This window comes from Odocoileus virginianus, chromosome 26, assembly GCF_023699985.2.
Source record: "Odocoileus virginianus isolate 20LAN1187 ecotype Illinois chromosome 26, Ovbor_1.2, whole genome shotgun sequence".
Taxonomy (NCBI): Eukaryota; Metazoa; Chordata; class Mammalia; order Artiodactyla; family Cervidae; genus Odocoileus; species Odocoileus virginianus.
The window spans coordinates 13401365-13423594 of record NC_069699.1 but is presented as its reverse complement, the minus strand read 5'-3'; the positions used below and the strand labels follow the sequence as shown (position 1 = coordinate 13423594).

The 22230-nt window shown below is 41.0% G+C and overlaps 1 protein-coding gene across 10 annotated transcripts in view; it reads left to right on the top strand.

The window, feature by feature from the left end:
• The window catches only part of ANO10 (anoctamin 10), a 245179-nt gene that overhangs the window by 60265 nt on the left and 162684 nt on the right, over positions 1-22230 (top strand). For all 10 annotated transcript variants that reach the window (XM_070455527.1, XM_070455525.1, XM_070455533.1 and 7 more), the window contains 5 exons: positions 4682-4801; positions 7128-7697; positions 9595-9650; positions 12596-12670; positions 14469-14651. In XM_070455527.1, the coding sequence (XP_070311628.1) occupies positions 4682-4801; positions 7128-7697; positions 9595-9650; positions 12596-12670; positions 14469-14651 (1004 nt within the window). The remainder of the gene's footprint in view (positions 1-4681; positions 4802-7127; positions 7698-9594; positions 9651-12595; positions 12671-14468; positions 14652-22230) is intronic.

The window sequence follows — 22230 nt, the reverse complement described above, 5'->3', positions numbered from 1 at the left end:
TTCTGGGTATGGGGACAGTAGTTTCCCACCCCTCAGTGTGCAGGAGAACCCTGCCCCCTGCCTGCTTGGCCCCAGCTTGCTCTTAGCTTAGAACCCTGGGCTGATTTTTAAGGCCACTTTTCATAGTTTCTCTTTTCACTTTATAGTTTTTTTTGTCTGTTTGTTCATTTGTTTTACTATCATCAAAGGTAGGGTTTCCCTTTATGGTTCTTATTTCCTTTGTTGTTTTTAATTTGGCCTCATGAACAAGAACAGGACAAGGTTGTCTTTCTGCCACCACTTGTTACCAGGAGGTCCACATTCTGTTTCTGGTTATACATGTGTCTTAGTTGTCAGTGGCCATCTTGGGGCATCCCTTTTCTAGTTTTCTGTGTGAGCTGAGATCTCCTCAGACTCTCTGACTGCCTTTGACTGTTGATTCCTAGTAATTAACAGTCATGCAAGTAACCTAGTGAAAAACTCTAGAAAGAGGCATTGAGAGAGTGGCGACTTTCTTATATATTAACTTTATCCTAAGGGATATTATTCAGTTTAGGTAAAAGCTCTGTCTCAAAATGTCTATCAGATGATTGTCATGTTTTGATAGATGGGGCATAGCAATCTCTTGTGAGGTTTTTAAATATTATATTGTTATTCTTTTTTAGGACACTACAGTAACTTCCTCTGAATATATGTGTATACAAATGGATAACTCAGAGTGGTCAGATATATTCTGTCTTCTAAAATTATTGCCTTATGAGAATAATAGAATGTCAAGCAAATATCCTGCAGCAGGCATGCATATAAGACAAACCATTGATGTGTGTGTTTGTGTGTATTGCTGGGTATGGTACCATATATCTCTGTATATCTGTATGTCTCTATACACACTGTGTTTTGCCACATACATATTAGCAGTTATGTTAATCAGGGATGAAAACAATACAGGAATATAAAAATGCATTTTGAAAGCACAGGTATCCCTGAGAAGCAGTTCATTCCTCTTTAAGATAGGAGGGGCCCTAGATGCAGGCAGGGCCTGGGAGGGGGGCCAGCGGCAGGGGTGGCAGGGGCCCTGTGTCCCCGTGCAGCCTCCTCTCCCTGTGGGTGCTGCGTGCTCATCACCCCTCTGCTGGACTAGAGGACGCATCACCTGTTCCTCCCTGTCTCACCGAGACACTGTAAGGAATTGTGAGAGTGGCTTTTGTGTTTACTTTTATGTCACATTAACTGAAGGCTGTGTTAGTATTGTCTTGCATTATTTTATTTAGAGGGTCCCTAGTATAAGCCAAGTTACAGTCTCCCTTAAATTAGATTATGGTTAGTGTGACTAATTCTTAAACGTCTGTAATAGTAATTGTCCTAGAGCTTGACAGTGGATCATTCAGCATTCTTAAAGAATGGTATCTTGGTTTTAATTGTTCCTTTCTTTATTTTTTAATATTTATTTTTATTTGTTTGGCTGCACCGGGTCTTGATTTCGGCACATGGGATCTTTGTTGCAGTATGCAAACTCTTAGTTGCAGCATGTGGGATCTAGTTGCCCGACCAGGGAGACCAGGGATCGAACCCGGGCCCCCTGCATTAGGAGCATAGAGCCAGCTACTGGACCTCCAGGGAAGTTGTCAATTGTTCCTTTCTTTAAATAGGCATAGACAGCATTATTTTCCTTTGACGGTAAGGCTCATGTTAATTACATTTTTAGCTGACAAGAGAAAAGTCCAAGGACTGACTGAAGAAGAAAAAAAAAAAAACACCTCCTCTATTTTTAGAGGCTGAAACCAGAACCATGCTTTTGGCATTGGTGGTGAAGTGACGCCCAGTGATTTAGGACTTGAAGCTTTATGGTCTCTCTGAGTCCCTTAGTTTGCAACCCTATTTTTAGAGGTTTACAAGCGGCTTTTTATGCAGGCCTGGAATGCCTTCTATAGCAGAATGGAATCATTTCTTTAAAAATAGCTTAGAAATAGTAAAATAATAATTTAGATGCCATAAGTCAGTCCAAAGTTAAACTTGATGTAGTAGTTGAAAAGGATAGTGATAGAAGAATAAGATACAGCTGTGTATCCCTCAGTAAGTGCTAAGAACGAGAAGTGATGTGGGTGATTGACTTTCACTCCTGTTAGCTGAAGAAAACAATTCTCTGAAACATTTTAGAATAAAAATGTTTAAAAAATGGATTTGACATCACCAGCGCTGATATAACTTAAACCATACACCTTTTTCAGTCATGGAGAATGAGGCTTTTTATCACATCCCTAGCTTTTCAAGACTTTTCTTGAACTTATGCATACATCTCATGCATACACATGAGATGTAAGGAGAACCAGCTATTAAGAATCCTTTTTTTGAGATCTGTACTTTTTCTTGTATCTTCAAAATCAGTTTTATTTTTTTCTAACCTGATACCAAAGGCCTACATTCACAAACAGCAAGTATCAAAATCAGAAAAACACTTCCTGCTTCCAGCAGTCATTTGACCAGTATGATTTTAATACTTCTACACATATCTGGGATGAACAAATTTAACCAAAGACAGTATCCCTCGTGATCATATTGATAATTTTTCCTATTGTTAGTATCAAATATCTCCTCTTTATTATCCTTTTTCCCCCCCATTTCTAAGAAGTTAGGTTTTCTTTAAAATTACACTGAAGGTTTTGTAACAGGACCTCTGTCCTGAGATGTCATCTCTGTAGTATATCTGCATGGAAAACTTAAATCCTATTTCTCTTGCACACTGCAGATACTTGCTGTCCTCCTTGAGGGGCCTGTTGCCTGGTATGCTCATCACTTGTCTGTGGAAACAAGGTAGATTGGAGATAAAGCAGGCAGCCCTCAGTAGAGATGAGCTGATAAACCTTAAAGAACTCAGAGCTTATCCATGGATGCAAACAGCAGGCCTTTCTTTCTTGATGAGTTCCATTTTATAAGCGGCCATAGTCTTTAGGAAGAGACTGCTGGGAACTCGTGTGAAAAGTATCCCATCTCCCCAGATAGGGCACAAGGCAGTGCATCTGAGTTCTCCATGAGCAGAACACATTCCCTCGGAAAGATCCGAAGACCTACCCACCCAGAGTCTAAATAATTATGGGTGAAAGATTACCTCATGTTCATTTATTATCACTGGGGGATATTGTCTTAAATGTGTTTGTCTTTCTGTAACTGACCTGAGTTCTTGGCCTCTTTATTCAACAGAAATTTATAAAAGGCCAGGTGATAAATTCAGGCACGGCTTTACTGGGCTTCCTGATGCAGCACAGGCGCAAGCGGTAACAGGCGCCCTTGCTCGCTCCTGGGGGTGAGGGGCAGGGGGCGGGGTCAGGTAAGAGGGCGGGCGCGGATTGGTGGGCCAGGATGGAGGGCGGGCTTACCTGCCCTGTCCACCCCCTCAGTGGTGCTGTGTGCGGGGATGGAAGCAGTCTGGGAAGCAGGCAGTACCTGCTTCTGCTCTAGCGCCTCAGAAGTGGCAGTTGGTTTGTGGCCTTTTTGAATCTCACTGTTCATAATTTGCTCCAACTGCACCTGGCCTGTGTAAGGTAAGTTTTAGGCCCTTACATTCTGTTGCTGCAAGAGACTTTGTCCAGGTGCAAACACTCCTGTGAAGGGTCCCAGGTCCCAGCCTGTCTCATCGCCTAGATATGTGCACAAGTGTTAAAATCATACCAAGTGATTTCATACCAAATGAAAGCAGGAAGTCTTTTCTTTTCTTTTTTTTTTTTTTTTGGTATTTGCTGGCTGTGAACGTAAGCCTTTGTTGTTGTTGCTGCTGCTGCTGCTGCTAAGTTGCTTAAGTTGTGTCCGACTCTGTGTGACCCCATAGACCGGCAGCCTATCAGGCTCCTCTGTCCCTGGGATTCTCCAGGCAAGAACACTGGAGTGGTTTGCCATTTCCTTCTCCAAAGCCTTTGTTAGCAGATTAGAAAAGAGAAAAATGGTTTTGAAAATACTCCATATCAGTGAGCATGAATTGAACATCGTCTTATTTTCACTGTAGTGGGAAGACAAATGAGTAAAATTTTTCTAGAGGCTGTTTTGTAATATGTATCTTAAGTTTAATACACATACGCTCTGCTCTTGGACCTAGCACTTCTAAGGATATATAACGAGGAAATCATAGGCATGTGGGGTAAGTTAGATCTACAAAATTTTATCATTATTTATAATAGCCAAAAAAGGAAATAAATATTTTTCAATAGAGAGTTAGTTCAATTATAGCACTTCATGGGAGGAAATATTATGACACTATGTAAAAGGATATTCATGTTCTATTTACATTGGCATTGAGAAATATTCATCATTTACTATCACTCCATGAGAAGATTACAGAATGATGTGTAGCGAGTGGTGCCTTTTTTATCTAAAATAAATATTTATGGATGTTTATTTTGAAGTCAGATTATGCACTTAATTGCGTTTAGAGTGGTTATTTTTTTGTGGGAGGGAGAGAATACCCGGGCCTCTCCAGTAATAATCTGTGCATTTCTGTAAGATTGAAAATTTTACATCAACTTGTATTGCTTTCATAGTCAAAGGAAATAGTAAAGATGTCGACATCCTGAAGAACAGAAGAATATCCCTTGGGCAGGCAGGACAGTACTGGTCTTTATGCAGCCCTTTTCTCTTCCTGGAGAGCCTGGGTAGCATTAGATGGAAGTGTGCCATGAGAAGTCTCAAACCCATCTCATAACTTCCTCTGCAGTGAGAAGGCTGCTCACGTCTGGCATTGTGGCTCAGGTGTTCCCACTGCATGACAATGAGGCCCTGAAGAAGCTTGAGGATGCCTGGTATACTCGATTTACCTTGAAGTTTCAGCCCATAGGTACGTGTCAGTGCCCGCTCTCTCAGAGGAGGACACAGCAGTTGGGGATGTCCTTCTTGGGTGGGTATTTAATGCTGTGATGGGCAGGACTCAGCAGCTGTGTGGGCAGAAAAAATGGTGAGGAGGATAAGGTGGGTTGCATGATCTATTTGTTTTATTCTTAATATCATCTTAGATGAAGTGAATTACAGACTTTTATTAAATGTCACCAATGACACAGACAGTCCAGAGTGGCCATCCTGAGCGTGTGTCTGATTTGTTGTAGAACATAGTTTGTAAGAATTCACTTTGACCATGAATATTTCGTATTTGAAAGTTGCTGTTTCTTTAGAGCTAATTATTTGGAATGGGCCAAGCTCTGCTCATTCTTAGCAGCAGACTAGCAGGCCTAAGCATCTTTTGAGATAATTCATAAGGATCTTGGTGTGCATTACTGAATCTGTCCATTTTGTCTCAAGACACTAAGAAGAATAACCAGTAATTTATTCAGTGGATGTTGAACATTATTCTTTGTAAACTTATGTCAATATGGATGTTCAAGGTTTGTGGTTTAGTGATTTTTTTAAGTGTAAAGATTATATTTAAGCTAGTAGTTTTCACCATAAGTATTACTGTCAGTTTTTCTTTAAAGAACATTGCCTTTTTCTCTTTAAGGGAATTCCTCTAAAATTTTCTTTCCTTCCAATTTCCATTTCTGAAAACGGTCATTATAATATTGTCATAATGAGCAAAAAGTCATTTTAGGGTCCAATTTTAAAATTGCATTTTGAGTTTTTACTTGAATTCTTTGAAAGGAAAAATGTTGATACTTCCAGGTGATGTAAAAATCATTTTATGTTTCACTTGTACGATGTTTCTTCACTTTGTTTAGCCTTTAAGTGGCTGTAAATTTAAATATTACTTCTAGGTCTTGTAAGTAACAGTCTCCAGTAGCTATATCTTAGAAAGCAAGTGAGGAAAAGTGAGTTGATGGTGAAGGCTGAGCACAGGTGTAGTAGTGGTCTTGAGGCCTCTGGGAGAGCTGGGGCTCAGAAACATCTTGAATTTGTCCTGAGATCAAAAGAGAGAGGTGGTTTGATTTGGAGCCGAGGCCCATGAGTGTCTTCTTTTTTTTTTTTAATTGCTTGGGTCTCTTTTAACCTGATTCTCATTTGAGGTTAGTTTGTCATACCATCTGTTGTTTTGTTTTTATTTTTATTTTTTTAATTTTAACATGCTCCTGAGTTAATAGGAGAATTAAAGATAGGGGAAAAACAGTGTCTTTGTTTAGTCTGAACCATCCCTATAGACTGATCTGATACATTATCTTAAAACACTGTGTTTTTCTTTTTTTTAAACTGCATGTAATTAACCAAGAATTCTAATTCTGACTATTACATCTCCCTTACCGCCTGCATCCCACCTGGTCCCGATGCAGGGCGCTTTTGTAGTCTAAGAACTCACCCATGTAGATGTGGCTGACAAAGGACACAGTGTTTGTAACCTCTTTTGTGTTAGTTAGCTTGTGTCAAGTTCACAGACAATTAACAGTGCTGTTGCTTGGCCCTTCTTCTGCCCAGTGAGTGTATGAAAATTTAGATAAATGTGTTCCATGGCTGTTCTAGAAGTTAACATGTACAATATTGTTCATGCTTTTGAATAATTTTTCTTCAGGGTATTGAAAAGTTTGCCATGCCACATTGATGAAAATATATAGCTTTGGGTAGCGGGGGGGAGCAGGATACTATGGATGAGGAGTCTTCTTTGAAAATAACCTCTATTACTCTAAAGTATTAAAGTGTGAGAAAAATGGGGACCATAAAATAACCCCCCAAATTAAAATGGTTCATTGGCTGTGAGACTTCCTGGTGGTCTAGTGGTTAAGACTATGCATCCACTGCAGGGGCCATAGGTTCCATCCCTGGTTGGGGAAGTTCTGCATTCTGAGAGGTATGGCCAGTAAAAAAATAAAAACATGGTTCATTGGCCATGGCTGAATTTAAACTAGGAAACTTGGAGATTTGGGATGAGCCCAAGGTGAGTTTTTCCTTGTGAAGAGGGCATCATCAGTGAGGAGGTAAAGAGAAGCAGACCCAGGATGGCTGACAGAGCAGCCCCAGGAGCTATGGCCTGAGCCTGAAGCCCAGGGAGGTGTCAGGCTTGCTCTGCAGACAAGTGGGACCTTTGTACTTGACGGAGGATGAATTTACCATTACCCACTGATTGGGAAATAAGGTTGTTAAATGATCCCCACTTAACTAAAGTGAATAAGCTTACTTGAAATGATTAAAAAAAAAGTTCTTCAGCAGTCTGTGCTAACGGCCTTTTTTCCCCCCTTTGATTGTAGACAGAATTCGTGGCTACTTTGGAGAAACCATCGCTCTTTATTTTGGCTTTCTGGAGTATTTCACGTTTGCCTTAATCCCCATGGCCATCATTGGGTTACCTTACTACTTGTTTGCATGGGAAGACTATGACAAATATGTGATCTTCGCCTCGTTCAACCTGATCTGGTCCACGGTGATCTTGGAAGTGTGGAAGCGAGGCTGTGCCAGCATGACCTACCGGTGGGGTACCCTGGTCATGAAGAGGAAGTTCGAGGAGCCCCGGCCGGGGTATCACGGAGTCCTGGGCATCAATGCAGTCACTGGCCGGGAGGAGCCGCTCTACCCCAGCTACAAGAGACAGCTGCGCATTTACCTGGTCTCCCTGCCCTTCGTGTGCCTCTGTCTGTATTTCTCTCTGTTTGTCATGATGATTTACTTTGACATGGAGGCCTGGGCCTTGGGTCTGCACGAGGACAGCGGGTCCGAGTGGACCAGCATCTTGTTGTATGTGCCCAGCATCATCTATGCCATCGTGATCGAGGTTATGAACCGCCTCTATCGATACGCCGCTGAGTTTTTAACCTCATGGGGTAAGACTTGACGCTTTGTATTTATGTCTTATCTGCCTGTAAGAAACATTGCTTCTATCATAGGATTCTTAGAACCACTACCTGGCAAAGCAGATAGATGTTGCTCTGGGCTCGTTGTATAGACATAAGGAGAAGTTCATGGGCTCTGGCGACTCCCATGATCTCCAGGTCACGATTCTTACAGCTCTGATGTATCATTAGTTACTATGTTCTAGGTGCCTTGCTAAGCACTTTATCCATAGTTCCTCATTTTCCCTTCCTCAGGGCACCATGAAATAGAAGTTATTTCACAATTTTGTGGAGAAAGATACTGAGCATTATCAAGGTTCAGACAGCAAATGGCAGAGCCAGGCTTATCCAACCTGTGCTTCTCATACTATGTTGTGTTTTATGCTAGGGATAAGATTGACTGAATCATCACCGTATTCTGTGTCTAGGATCTGAAAACCACTTGTGTAATTGTGTGGGGCACAGGCCTGCCATTGAACTCAGTGAAGGAGGCTGTTCTTGTCTGTCTGTATGGTAAAAGATGAATTTGGTTATAGTTTAAAAAGGGTCTTGATAGGCAGTTTTCTCTTTAATTAATTTATTCAGTCAAACAAATAAATATGCTATTAATATATTAACCCCTAGGAAGAAGTCTAGGCCTGAACTTCTAGACCATACAGATATTTTAAATTCTTTATATTAGTTATATAACAACAGACACTATTTATTTGGGACTTCTCTGGTGTCTCAGACGGTAAAGAATCTGCCTGCAAAGAATCTTCCTGCAATGCGGGAGACCCGGGTTTGATCCCTGGGTCAGGAAGATCTCCTGGAGAAGGAAACGGCAACCCACTCCAGTATTCTTGCCTGGGAAATCACACAGACAGAGGAGCCTGGCGGGCTACAGTCCATGGGGTCTCAAAGAGTCGGACACGACTGAGTGACTAACACACACCATTTATTTCTTTTTGCTCTCATAAGATTTTTTAAAAAACTTTTATTGGAGCATAGTTGCTAGCTACTATCTGCCGAGTGCTTTCCTTGAGCTGAGCTGTGGTTTTTGTAGTATTTCTAATCCCGACAGTAACCCTGGGAGAAGGGTAGCGTCAGGCCTGTTTTGTAGGCAAGGAGGCTGAGTGTCAGGAGGTTAAGTAACTTGCCCAAGGTCACACAGTGACTAACTGCCTGAGTTTAGGTTCAAATCCAGGTCAGCCTAACATTACCTCTCTGTGCAAGGTGATACTTCTGTTCAGAATCTGCCTCTTTTGTCCTTTTGCCCTGCTGTGGTGTCTCAGCAGTAAAGAATCAGCCTGCCAATGCTGGAGATGCAGGTTTGCGCCCTGGGTCTGGAAGATTCCTTGGAGAAGGAAATGGCAACCCACTCCAGTATTCTTGCCTGGAGAATCCCATGGACAGAGGAGCCTGGCAGGCTCCAGTCCATGGAGTTGCAAAGAGTCAGACACATCTAAACAATAATAACAACTTGGGACCTGCACAGTGTCTCTTTTTCTGAGGATGGAAACTTGAGTTTCCTTTTAAATTAATCCTTGTAAATTTGATTCCTTGCCCTACGACTCTTCAGAGGTTGCTCTCAATTTTACTATCACTGCTCACACAGTCTTTTCTGGTGGCTGTGTGTGGGATCATTTCTTTGTTGCATTAACATTTTAAAAAATAATTTCAGACCACAGTGCTATTTCAGTACCTCGAAAAATGTGTCTGTAGTTTATTTGTTGTTTGATGTTCTTGGTGGGAAGCCGTAGCCGTGATTGGCTGTCTAGTGCGGTTACTGACTGAGGCTCTATGGTTGGACATGGCTGCCCTCAGCACAGGCTTCACCTCACCTCATGACAACTCCCGTTCTGCTTTCTTATCTGAGAGACATTACTTCTCCCTTTTAATATTTTAGAGAATCACAGATTGGAATCTGCCTACCAGAATCACCTCATTCTGAAAGTGTTAGTGGTAAGTAGAACTTTTATATACAGATCCATTGTAATTATGAAACTAGTGTATACTGTTTAATATTTAGGACTATAAATATGAAGACTTGATTGTAATTTAAAATATCAGGTGATAGTAGTTAATATACTTTGTCCAGAAAGGCAAGGATTGATTAATAAGTATATTTATATACACACTCAGCAGTCTTATTACAAATGTGTCCATGATATAAGACTTTAAATATAAAAATTAGTATTATAGCCAATTTCCAGTTGTTTGAAACACTATAGACATGTTTCTATTATTTTCCTTTTTTTGACTCAGATTTGAATGTTTCATTATTCACCAATCTTTCCAGTTACCCACCTACTATTTAGTGATAGAGTGCTAAATTATTATTTTTTAAAATTTTGTCTAAGGAATTTCCAAAGTCCAAGAGGTTTCTAGCATGTTTTGAAGGGCAGGAGGAAAGGGATGGAGGGTAAGTACTGTGTAACCTGCTTGCTGCTTATGTAAAAGCCTCTTCCCACCATTATTAGAAATAAGAAGGAGGTGGCTTGAAAGCACCTTGTGTGTCAGGAGATTACCTCAGCCATCTGTAACATAGCTGAGAATCAAGAAAGGTGCATAAAGAGTCCTCTGAACTCTGCAGTTCTGCACTGGAATTGATTTAACACAGTCTGTGTACTTTACTCCCGAGAGAGGAATCCAGGCCCTCGCTTAGAAAGAGCCTTTGTTCCAGCTCCAGAAGCCATTCTGAGAAGCTTACTTATCTGGTTTTTCCATCCTTAAAGGATCAGAAGCCATCATTAGGAAGGTGATTATGTTTCTGCAAGTAGGTACATTTATAGAAGCAAGAGTAGGGAAGGAAATAGAAAACCTCTCATAAATAAGTAATGAGACTTCAGCAGCTTTAGCAATTTGGACATTAGAAAAGGGGCAAGCAGCCATCTGTATCTAAAAAGGCTCTGAGGGCTTCATTCTAGCCCTGTAAAATAATTCAAAATGTTGGTGCTGACTCAGCAAGGATGTTACGTTCTGTATTCTCTGTGTGAGAATGTGAACACGGAAATGTGTGATGCATTAAAAGATTCTTTGAAAAGATCACAAAACAGAGCTCTTGCCCTTAGAGGTAAAACACCCTATTTGTCTTAAAGAATTTAGCCATTTTTAAGACCAGGTTACTCTCTGTTGCTGCTAGATACAGTGACAGGTGACTATCTTATAAAAAGACTCACTCCTGAGAGTCTGCTCATCCTCTCCTGTGCATGTTAGGTCTCTCTCTTCCCTTTTAATTTATTAAAAAAAATTTTTTTTGGGGGGGGTCCATGCCACTCTCCGTGTGGGATCTTGGTTTCCTGTTTCCTGACAAGGGGTCAGACTTATCCCCCTGCATTGGCAGTGTGGAGTCTTAAGCACTGGACCTTCAGAAAAGTCCCACTCTCCCTTCCTATTTAATCTTGTGGGCAGGATGTTTCTCAGCCTTCCGAGCTTTTGCTGTTCTACTTCTTCTGTAACTTACCCCCACCCCTACCCCTGCCCCACATTATGTCACTGCTCACTCTCTCCATCGACTCCCCCTTCCGTGGCTAATGAAGTGCTCGCACTGCACACAGCAGTCTTCTGTCTCAGCGGCGCTGGAAAGCCAGAAGTAGCCAGCATGGAGCTGGGGGACAGGAAGGAATCTCGAGTGCCCGGAGGTGGTTGCAGGTTCTTGAGCAGGTGAACTAGTGGAAGAAATGGCACCTGTTGGGGGCTTCCCTGGTGGTCCCGTGGGGAAGACTCCATGCTTACAGTGCAGGGGGCATGGGTTCCATCCCTGTTCAGGGAACCAAGATCCCACACGCCCGCATGGCGCCACCAAAAAAAAAAAAAAAGGGAAATGGCAGTTGTTACGGTGGGATCCCCACCCCCACTTCTACACCCCCGCCCCCTGGACCAGGTGTCTGGGCAGGGCAGTCTCAGGCCCATGGCGACAAAGATGCTACCCGGCTGGCTGCTGTGGCTTGTCTCTCTTGCTCTTGCCACCCGGCTTCCTAGGTGTGCCTCTGGGAGAGTGGGGGTGTCTTAGATTCCTGGGGCACAGAGAGGCTTCCAGGGCTGGGCTGCTTGTTGGGTTGGGTCCCTTTTCACTGGGTCCTGACCCCTCCATCCAGGTATCTTCTCTGTGGGATGGGGAGTGGCAGGCCTGGCAGGGCAAAGAGGAAGGAGAGCACATCCCCTGGCAGCTCATTGTTAGTGACGCTGGGCTTGCCTGTTGTAGGACTCCTATTCTAAGCAGGGTGGACAGGGACTGTGCCTCCCTGGGCTGCCCAGATTACGAGGTTGGAGGTGGGAGACACTGAAGTCTCTTTTCTAAGAAGTAATAGGGACGTAAGATGTACTGATGCTATGTAGTCCTCTCAGCACCTTTCTGAGTTCCGCTTTGGTCGTGTCTCAAGATATTTCTGGAGTTTGTAGGTGTGCTTCCTGATGGGGGGCGTAGGAGAAACAAGTCTTTTCCATCTTGTTGGGACCAGAAGTCCCTCATGACGTCTTTAAATGTGATATTTACAGTTGTGTCGTGGTCTGTATGTGTTGGGAAAAGAATTTCCAAACAAGAGGCAGAATGAGAGGAAAATAGAGTTTATTAGAGCAGGAACAGCGGGTCGGCTTAAGGGAGAGAAGATGGTTTTCCTGGGTTGGTAGCCAGTCTTTACAGCCTCAAGACAAAATACCTGCTAGAAGGGTGGCATTAAGTGATTGGTTAGGATGGGTATTTTTACCTAATATGGGGTTAGGGAGCTGGCTAGTTTAGATCAGAAAGGCTCATGGCCATGGTTGCTATGGGGCTTGCTCAGTTCCAGAGATGACCTTGGTATGGGGTGCTGCATCTGTGGCCTTGGTATAAGGCTCCACAAATTGTAATAAAGTTCAGTGATGCAATATTAAATATTGCTGTCTCTCTCTTTTTTTTTTTTTGGCAGTTCAACTTTCTGAATTGCTTTGCCTCACTTTTCTACATTGCCTTTGTCCTGAGGGATATGAAGCTTTTGCGTCAGGTGAGTGTGAAAAACAGAAGGTATCAATTTTTTTGATTCGCAAGGTGGTTTCGTATAGTATAGTAATGTAATGGTCTTCCCCTTATTATCTTGACAAAATTATTAAATTTTGTGTATTTCTAAGCTCAGTCCTAAAAAAAAACGATTAGCAATTGCACTATGTATTGTGCTCAACTGGAAAGAAATTAGTTGAAGCTAACCAAAGTGCAAAATTAATCATTTAGGGCACTAAAATCAAATATATAGTTCATACCAAAACTTGTAAAAGCAATTTTAACAGCAAAAAAATGAATGCATCAATTGAACTTTTATGTGTGTCTCAGGGTGGGGGTGATTGGTATAACCTTAAGTAGGTCTTCCACATTGCATTTTTAAACTAGTAAGTTGTTAAACTTTGCAGACCAGCAGATGCTATGCAGTGTTGTATCATTTCTGAGATATTTATGAAAGTCTGACATATATTTTGTTGTGTTACCATTTCTGGATCTCATAATCATAGTGAATAATAAGTATAAATTATTGCTTTCTAAATTCCCTCTCTCTCTCTCTTTTTAATACTTGAGCCACCTACCTACCAGTAAGGGCTGTTCTTTTCTGGTTTTGATATACTGCGATTGTTAGTGTCTCAAAGTTTAGGTTTCTTAATCTTTATATGAGAGCTTGGGATAATTTTTCAAGAAATTTAAAAATGTGTATAACATAGAAAGTTAAAAAGATTTTGCAGTTACAGTTCTAAAAGCTGACATAAAAGTAAAATACTGTGTTCCTATTAACTATACTAAATATAATGCTACTTTTACAAATCATTTTTGAAAATAATGCATTTGGAATCAATAGGTTAAACATACATACCTTCTCCAGTCCCACCATTAGTGTATTAGTGAGATATGACCCCTTATTTCTTACACTTTTGAGAGTCTCCTTTATTTAACAGGGGATGAGGGGCAGGAAAGAACTCTTTAAAACAAAGAATTTTAATATCAGCAAAGGTGGTTTGTGATGGAAACACTGATTCAGCCTACCTGGGAAGAATGGAAATTGACACAATACCTCTGGAAACCACTTGAGTAACTTTCCTAAGAAACTTATTCCATTCCTAGTAAATCACCAAAAGTGGGATGAAGATTCATGCATGTAGGTGAGGAGCAGCACTTCTAACAGTGGGAGTTGGACATAGTACTTACATTCAACCACAGTGCATGGGCTAGTAAAAAAGAATTATTCATGACATGGGAAAGTGCTCACAGGTTAGTGAGAAAAGAAATCTGCAAAGCTCTATACATACAGATGTTCTACTTTTGTTTTTATGTATGATTAGGAAGAAATATTTAAGTAAGATGTTAGCAGTGGTTCTGACATGGTTGTGCAGTTAAGGCTGACTTTTTTTTTTTAAGTTTTTCTACAGTGAGGGAGGATATATTAATTTTGTAGTAAGTTCTGACTAAACTTTCGAAGGGAGAGAACATCATTTCAACTCACATGAGACTGTAAAAAACACAATTTCAATTTAATTTGTTGTCCTCCAAACTCATAACCAGTTTTCTATTATAATCTTATTTGTATTATACTCTTTTTGTATTTTAGTCTGTCTGTCTTGTGAAGAAACAGTAAATTAGAAACATCATTCTAACACTTAGCTCTTTATTTTTTTTTATACCTAGCTTTTCTGATACTAGTTTTTATAACATAATAATACATTATTTGTTAAGATTCTTTTTTTTTTTTACTGCATAATTGTACACATGCTTTGGTTTTGTTCAGCCACATTGCCAAATATCATTTATGTGCTTCTCTTTAGAGCTTGGCTACTCTCCTGATCACCTCCCAGATCCTTAACCAAATTGTGGAATCTCTTCTTCCTTATTGGCTCCAAAAGAAGCACCATGTGCGGGTGAAGAAGAAGGTGGAAGCTCTAAAGGCAGACATTGATGCTACATTATATGAACAGGTCGTTCTGGAAAAGGAAATGGGAACTTACTTGGTAAGTTTGGATATTGCTGAATTAAACATTGAAAGTGAATAATAGCAGTCATGTCCAGACTGTATACAACAAATATGTACATATTCATCGCCTCAGGTATGACTGTTCTGTAAGTGCTTTCCAGCCAGTTTCCTTACCATGAAGTACTTCACAGTTAAAAAGATGGAAGAGTGTGTCAAGATGCTGCTGTCTTGAACCTGAAGTTTATGCCTAACATCCAAAGGATGAGTCCCATGAATTGTGAGGCTGCTGTGCTGAGGGTGGTGGGGATGTTTCCAAGATGGCAGACCAGGGGAGAGGCAAGACAGCCGTGGAACCATTGTGTGCTCTGGATGCTTTGTACTCAAAAAATGGAAGCCCATTGCTCACAGTGGAAGGCCACTTTTCTCTTGTTAATAATAGGTAGATAAAGCTCTGTGTTGTTAATCACTTGGTGTCTAAAGAAATAAGATTCAAGATTTTTCTATTCAGAGTCTTTCTGTTACTCAGCATGGGCTCTCGGATGTGAAGTGAAGAAAGCAGTGTACTAATTTCCCTCCCAGGCGGTGGATCTATGAGTGAACGCTGGGTTTAAATGTCTCTCTCCATAGTAACTTAACTTGCTTGCCCCGCCACCTCCTCCAGGCAGTGGGTCTGTGAGTGAACGCTGGGGTTCAACAGTGTCTCTCCTGAGTATCTTAACTTGCTTGCAGGGTCCTGCATTATCTGACCATTCTTCCCGCCTCATCTCCTACAAGTTCCTCCTTCGCTCTCTTTACAAGATCGACATCAGATATTGCTGTTTTAACTCTCTCCATTTATTTGGAAATGGGGTTGTGCTTTGGGGATGCATTTGTTCTAGATTGTTGTTTGCTATGCACTCATCCTTACCCCCAGGTACATTGGTTCCTCACTGAAGCCAGTGAGCTTAGAATTGTGTTTTCTGCAAAATCTTCCTGAGTGCTACATGTGAATCTGAAACAGTGTTGCCAAGCTTTGGGAAAAAGGGGTTTGACTGAGACTAAAACATTATTCCAAAGAGTTAATACTTGCTTACTCACTGTAGAAAGCTTGGAAAATGTGAGACAGAGTATAAGGAAAAAGAAATCCTCCATAATGTCTCCACCAGAGGTCATCCACTGGGGTCTCCTGACCCAGTTCTTCCAGTAACAGGGCCAGGGCTGCGTAGCCCCTCAGATCTCACTGTGCACTGCTGTCCCACTCCTGGGAGCAGTTCATATCCAACCACATAGCTGTGTGAGGCTGAGTTTTCATGGTGAGTATTCCAACCAGAATACTGTACTCACATAGAGCAAACGAGCTGCCTTCTCACGAGCTAGGCATCAAAAATGTGTGCCAAAGATGTAAGTGAGCACCACCCTCCACACTCAACATTTTTTATTTTGGAAGATGTAATTATTTTTCAAACAATATTTTATTTATGTTAATATGCTTTTTATTATTAAAATGAGTCAATGAGAAATATTTTTTCAGTTCAGCTTTTTAATTTCTAACACAGTAAATAATGCTAGGTATAATAACTTTTCGGAACAAAAAGTCTTTGATGTCATCACTGATTTTAAAGAGCTCAGGGCTTTGGAGACCTGAAGGTTTGAAAACTGCAGATCTAGAGTAATCCCCCCCACCTTTTTGTTTTTCAGAGCATGAATTTTGTGAAGCCAGTTTGTCCCGTTGTTTCCCCCCGCCGAGATTCAGGTTCAGCAGTTTTGGAGGTGGACCTCCATTAGGATGGGGAGTGGGTTGCTCCATGTGTAGCACTGCCTTGTTAGATCACATGACTGACCCGGTGACAGACAGTTTGGAAAGGTTCTTTTTTGCTTAGGTTCTTTTGCGCTTTGCATTGACTAGGTCATCTGTGATAGATACTGAGACTCTCCCATTCCCTACAAATGGTAGTTCTTTAAAAATAATTTCTGTTTGTTGCTGGCATATAGGAATGCTCATTGATTTTTATCTTTTATCCAGAAACTTTGCAGAATTCTCCTATTATTTCCAACTTTTAAAAATTTTATTGGATTTTTGTATGTAGACAGTTATTTCAGCTACAAGTAAAAAATGGACATTTTCTTTTTTAATTTAAAATTTATTAATTTTTAATCAAAGAATAATTGCTTTACAGTACTTTGTTGGTTCCTGCCAAACATCAACATGAATCAGTCATAGGTACACATATGTCCCCTGATATTTTCTTTTTCAATTTTAATTTTATTAAGTGTGGTTGATTTACAGTGTTAATCTCTGCTGTACATCAAAGTAATTCAGTTATTTTGTTGTCATTGTTTAGTTGCTAAGTTGTGTCTGACTCTTTGCGACTCCATAAACTGCAGCACGCCAGGCTTCTCTGTCCTTCATTATCCGCCAGAGTTTGCTCAAATGCATGTTCTTGATTCAGTGATGCCATCCAACCATTTTGTCCTCTGTCATCCCCTTCTCCTCCTGCCCTCAGTCTTTCCCAGCATCAAAGTCTTTTCCAACCAGTCAGCTTTTCACATCAAGTGGCCAAAGTATTGAAGTTTCAGCTTTAGCATCAGCCCTTCCAGTGAATATTCAGGGTTGGTTTCCTTTAAAGTTGACTGGTTTGACCTCCTTGCTGTCCAAAGGACTCTCAAGAGTCAGCTCCAGTACCATAGTTTGAAAACATGAGTTCTTTGGTGCTCAGCCTTCTTTATAGTCCAACTCTCACATCCATACATGACTATTGGAAAAATCATAGCTTTGATTATATGGACCTTGTTGGCAAACTGATGTCGCTGCTTTTTAGTATGCTGTCAGGATTTGTCATAGCTTTTCTTCCAAGGAGCAAGCATCTTTTAATTTCATGGTTGCAGTCACTGTCTGCAGTGATTTTGGAGCCCAAGAAGATAGTCTGTCACAGTTTCCATTGTTTCCTCATCTATTTGCCATGATGTGATGGGACCGGATGCCGTGATCTTTATTTTTTTGAATGTTGAGTTTTAATTCAGCTATTTCACTCCCATCTTTCACCTTCATCAAGAGGCTCTTTAGTTGCTCTTCACTTTCTGCCATTAGAGTGGTATCATCTGCATATCTGAGGTTGTTGATATTTCTCCTGGCAATCTTGACTCCAGCTTGTGCTTCATCCAGCCTGGAATTCTATGTGATGTACTCTGCATTGAAATTAAATAAGCAGGCTGACAATATACTCCTTTCCCAGTTGTGAAGCAGTCTGTTGTTGTTCCATATCCATTCCAAATTGTTGCTTCTTGACCTGCATACAGGTTTTTCAGGGGGCAAGTATATATATATATGAAAAGGAATACATATATATACATGGTTTATCTAACATGGTTTATTACAGGATATTGAATATAGTTCCCTGTGCACATTTACTTGGACCTTGTTGTTTCTCCGCCCTATATATAATATTATGGCTTGTGTCTGCTGATTCCAAACTCTTAACCCTCCCCCCTTCACTAATGGCTATTTACTTTCTTCCTTCAGTCCTTAAACTTTTTATTGTTTGACACACTAATATGTTCAATACAATTTGGACACAAATAGTTATAACAGGAATCTTTATCTTGTTCCTGATTTTGTTTTTCCTGACCTTTGAGTATTATGTTTGTTCCATGTTTTTGGTAGTAACTTAATCAGTTTGAGAAGTTTTTTCTCTTTCCTATTTGAGAAGAATTTTTATCGTGAATGATGTTGAATTTTATCAAAAAGCATTTTTTTTTTTGCTTCTGTTGCAATCATCTTACCTCCTTTAATTAGTATTTTCATAGTTTCTTAATGGACCACCACATTTGCACTTAAGTGATTAACTTCACTTGCTCAGTATTCTACATTGTGATGTTGAATATGCTCATATTTTTTAGGGTTTGTGCCACTTGCTAGCAGTTTTCCTTTCTCAGTCGCTGGGATAGGGTCTCCCTGTTACTTATCGTGGAAACTCTGCTGCTAACAGAGAGCCTGGCATTCAGCAGACACTCAGTTCAATGTCGAATAAAGGACAACTTCAGGAAAAGAGCGGCTCAGCCCCTGCTGTGTGCTGCCTGTTGCTTTCATCCTGTACTTTCTTTCCTTCTCAAGTACTCTGGGTGGGAAATTCTGAGACGTGATGTTTCTCCAGGGGCAGTGTGGGGGCTGGTGGGATGGATCCCCTGAAACCTGAAACTTGGTTTTCATACATGTAATAAATTAGATATGTAAAATTACTATGTCACAGATATAGCATTATAAATAATTGCTTTGTTCTTAAAGTTTGTGAATAGGTCCTCAGAATCATCTTAGTAAGTTGTTCTTTTGGTGACTTGCAGCTGATAGAGTAGCGTGTATCTTGGTTAGTATATCTTTTTAGCATGTGATTGTTTACTTTGTTAGATTTGGGGTTTTTTTTTTTTTTTTTTGGCTTTTTGCTGAAAGATTATCTCCCTGGTCTGCTGAATTGACTGAACCAAAAGTACTCAGAAGTGTCAAAGTACTGATAGTGTTACCATGTAAATACTACCACTGCAAATCCTGTTGTGATATGGAAATGCAGAATGTGGGGTGTGCTGTTCTGTGGGGAAGGGGCTCCCTGGGTTCTGGATGCTAGAAAGGCCAGATGATGTTTATGTGACTTCTGGAGGCTGCCCTGTGGTGCATCAGAGAGAAACTATCATCGACACATCTCTGCAGAGACTTGACCTTTTATTTACAGGCTGAAACAACGCAATTTTGAAAGCCAAGCATAGGCTATCAGGATTTTTTAAGAATGAATTGTGGTAACAATGGCTTGGTTGCTAAGATTTTCACTCTTTCCCAACCCTCGATTTCTTCACTCTTCAGAGAAATAAATTGATGCTATATTGCTGGATGTATTTAAAAACCACATTTGAATGCTGCAACAGAACATAAGGAAATTCTTTCTAAAGCCAAATGCAACCAAAGAGTTGTTTAGAAACTGTTCACCACTGAATCCCCAGCTGAGTGTCAACCTGCCAGCTCCCAAAACACATGCAGTTGGCATTACTCTTTGGCAAGGCTTGCAGACAGGCAGTGAAACTCACTCAAAATCCCTGGGTTCATTCTTCATCCAAATATCCAGAGCATCTGGAAGAAGCACTTCCCGCTATCCCCAGTACTCTGTAATTCCCCAGTAATATTGTTTGGGTATTTTGTATTTTAGTAAAATAGAAAACAAAGAGACTGACTAGAAGTAGAATCTGACTTCTACTAAAGCTCTCATCTACTGAACCTGGCATGCATATCTTGGTGAAAGACTGATTGTGAAATACAGTAATAATACTTAAAATTATGAATTTATAATGATCATTTCATGTTCCTTTAAAATACTGCAGTGAGTGTTTTTCTTAAACTGAAGCTCATTTTTGCATGTGCACTGAATGATCTTGAGAGTGAGAAGGCTGGAAGCTGGCGTGGACGGCCCCCTCACCCCGCCACTGCACCGTGTGGAGTGCTGCGTGGCCCCTCCGGGTGACTGTGTGAGCAGCAGGCCTCCGGGTCCTGCGGGGGAGGGGTGATGCTGCTCAGGTGACAGGTCAGAGTCACCAGAGTCCAGGCGTCCCACGGCACTGCAGGCGCCTTTCTCCAGTTACTAAGGGTCACTCACCTCTCGCAGGAATCCCTTAGAAGAGATGGAGTAGCCAGCATAGTCAACAAGAGAGGCTGAAATGCAGTACTTGAATGCAGTCTCAAAAATGACAGAATGGTCTCTGTTCCTTTCCAAGGCAAACCATTCAATATCACGGTAATCCAAGTCTATGCCCCAACCAGTAATGCTGAAGAAGCTGAAGTTGAACGGTTCTATGTAGACCTACAAGACCTTTTAGAACTAACACCCCAAAAAATGTCCTTTTCATTATAGGGGACTGGAATGCAAAAGTAGGAAGTCAAGAAACACCTGGAGTAACAGGCAAATTTGGCCTTGGAGTCAGAATGAAGCAGGGCAAAGGCTAATAGACTTTTGCCAAGAGAAGGCACTGGTCATAGCAAACACCCTCTTCCAACACCTTAAGAGAAGACTGTACATGTGGACATCACCAGGTGGTCAATACTGAAGTCAGATTGATTATATTCTTTGCAACCAAAGATGGGGAAGCTCTATACAGTCAGCAGAAACAAGACTGGAAGCTGACTGTGGCTCAGATCATGAACTGCATATTGCCAAATTCAGAGTTAAATTGAAGAAAGTAGGGAAAACCACTAGACCATTCAGGTATGACCTAAATCAAATCCCTTACGATTATACAGTGGAAGTGAGAAATAGATTTAAGGGACTAAGTCTGATAGAGTACCTGATGAACTATGGACAGAGGTTCATGACATTGTATAGGAGACATTGTACAGGGATCAAGACCATCCCCAAGAAAAAGAAATGCAAAAAAGCAAAATGGCTGTCTGAGGAGCCCTTACAAATAGCTGTGAGAAGAAGAGAAGCAAAAAACAAAGGAGAAAAGGAAGGATATACCCATGTGAATGCAGAGTTCCAAAGAATAGCAAGGAGAGATAAGAAAGCCTTCTTCAGTGATCAGTGCAAAGAAATAGAGGAAAACAACAGAATGGGAAAGACTAGAGATCTCTTCAAGAAAATTAGAGATACCAAGAGAGCATTTCATCAAAGATGGGCTCAGTAAAGGACAGAAATGGTATGGACCTAACAGAAGCAGAAGATATTAAGAAGAGGTGGCAAGAATACACAGAAAAGTTAAGTCGCTCAGTCGTGTCCGACTCTTTGTGACCCCATGGACTGTAGCCCACCAGGCTCCTCCATCCATGGGATTCTCCAGGCAAGAATACTGGAATGGGTTGCCATTTCCTTCTCCAGGGAGAATACACAGAAGAACTATACAAAAATGATCTTCATGACCCAGATAATCACGCTGGTGTCATCACTCACCTCAAGCCAGACATCCTGGAATGTTGAAGTCAAGTGGGCCTTAGGAAGCATCGCTACGAACACAGCTAGTGGAGGTGATGGAATTCCAATTGAGCTATTTCAAATCCTGAAAGATGACGCTGTGAAAGTGCTGCACTCAATATGCCAGCAAATTTGGAAAACTCAGCAGTGGCCACAGGACTGGAAAAGGTCAGTTTTCATTCCAATCCCAATGAAAGGCAATGCCAAAGAATGCTGAAACTACTGCACAATTGCACTCATCTCACACGCTAGTAAAGTAATACTCAAAATTCTCCAAGCCAGGCTTCAGCAATACGTGAACCAAGAACTTCCACATGTTCAAGCTGGATTTAGAAAAGGCAGAGGAACCAGAGATCAAATTGCCAACACCCACTGGATCATCGAAAAAGCAAGAAAATTCCAGAAAAACATCTACTTCTGCTTTAATGACTATGCCAAATCCTGTGACTGTGTGGATCATAACAAACTGTGGAAAATTCTTCAAGAGATGGAAATGCCAGACCACCTGACCTGCCTCCTGAGAAATCTGTATGCAGGTCAAGTCTGATGTTAAAACATTCAATTAACATCTGTGGGGGAGGAGCCTTTAGCACCCAAAGACTCAATGAGGTTAAATAGAATTCTTTTGAGTGGAGTCTTCTAGAGCCAGGCTAGATAATGCTTTCCCTTTGGATAAGACTTTCAAAGATCTGCAGC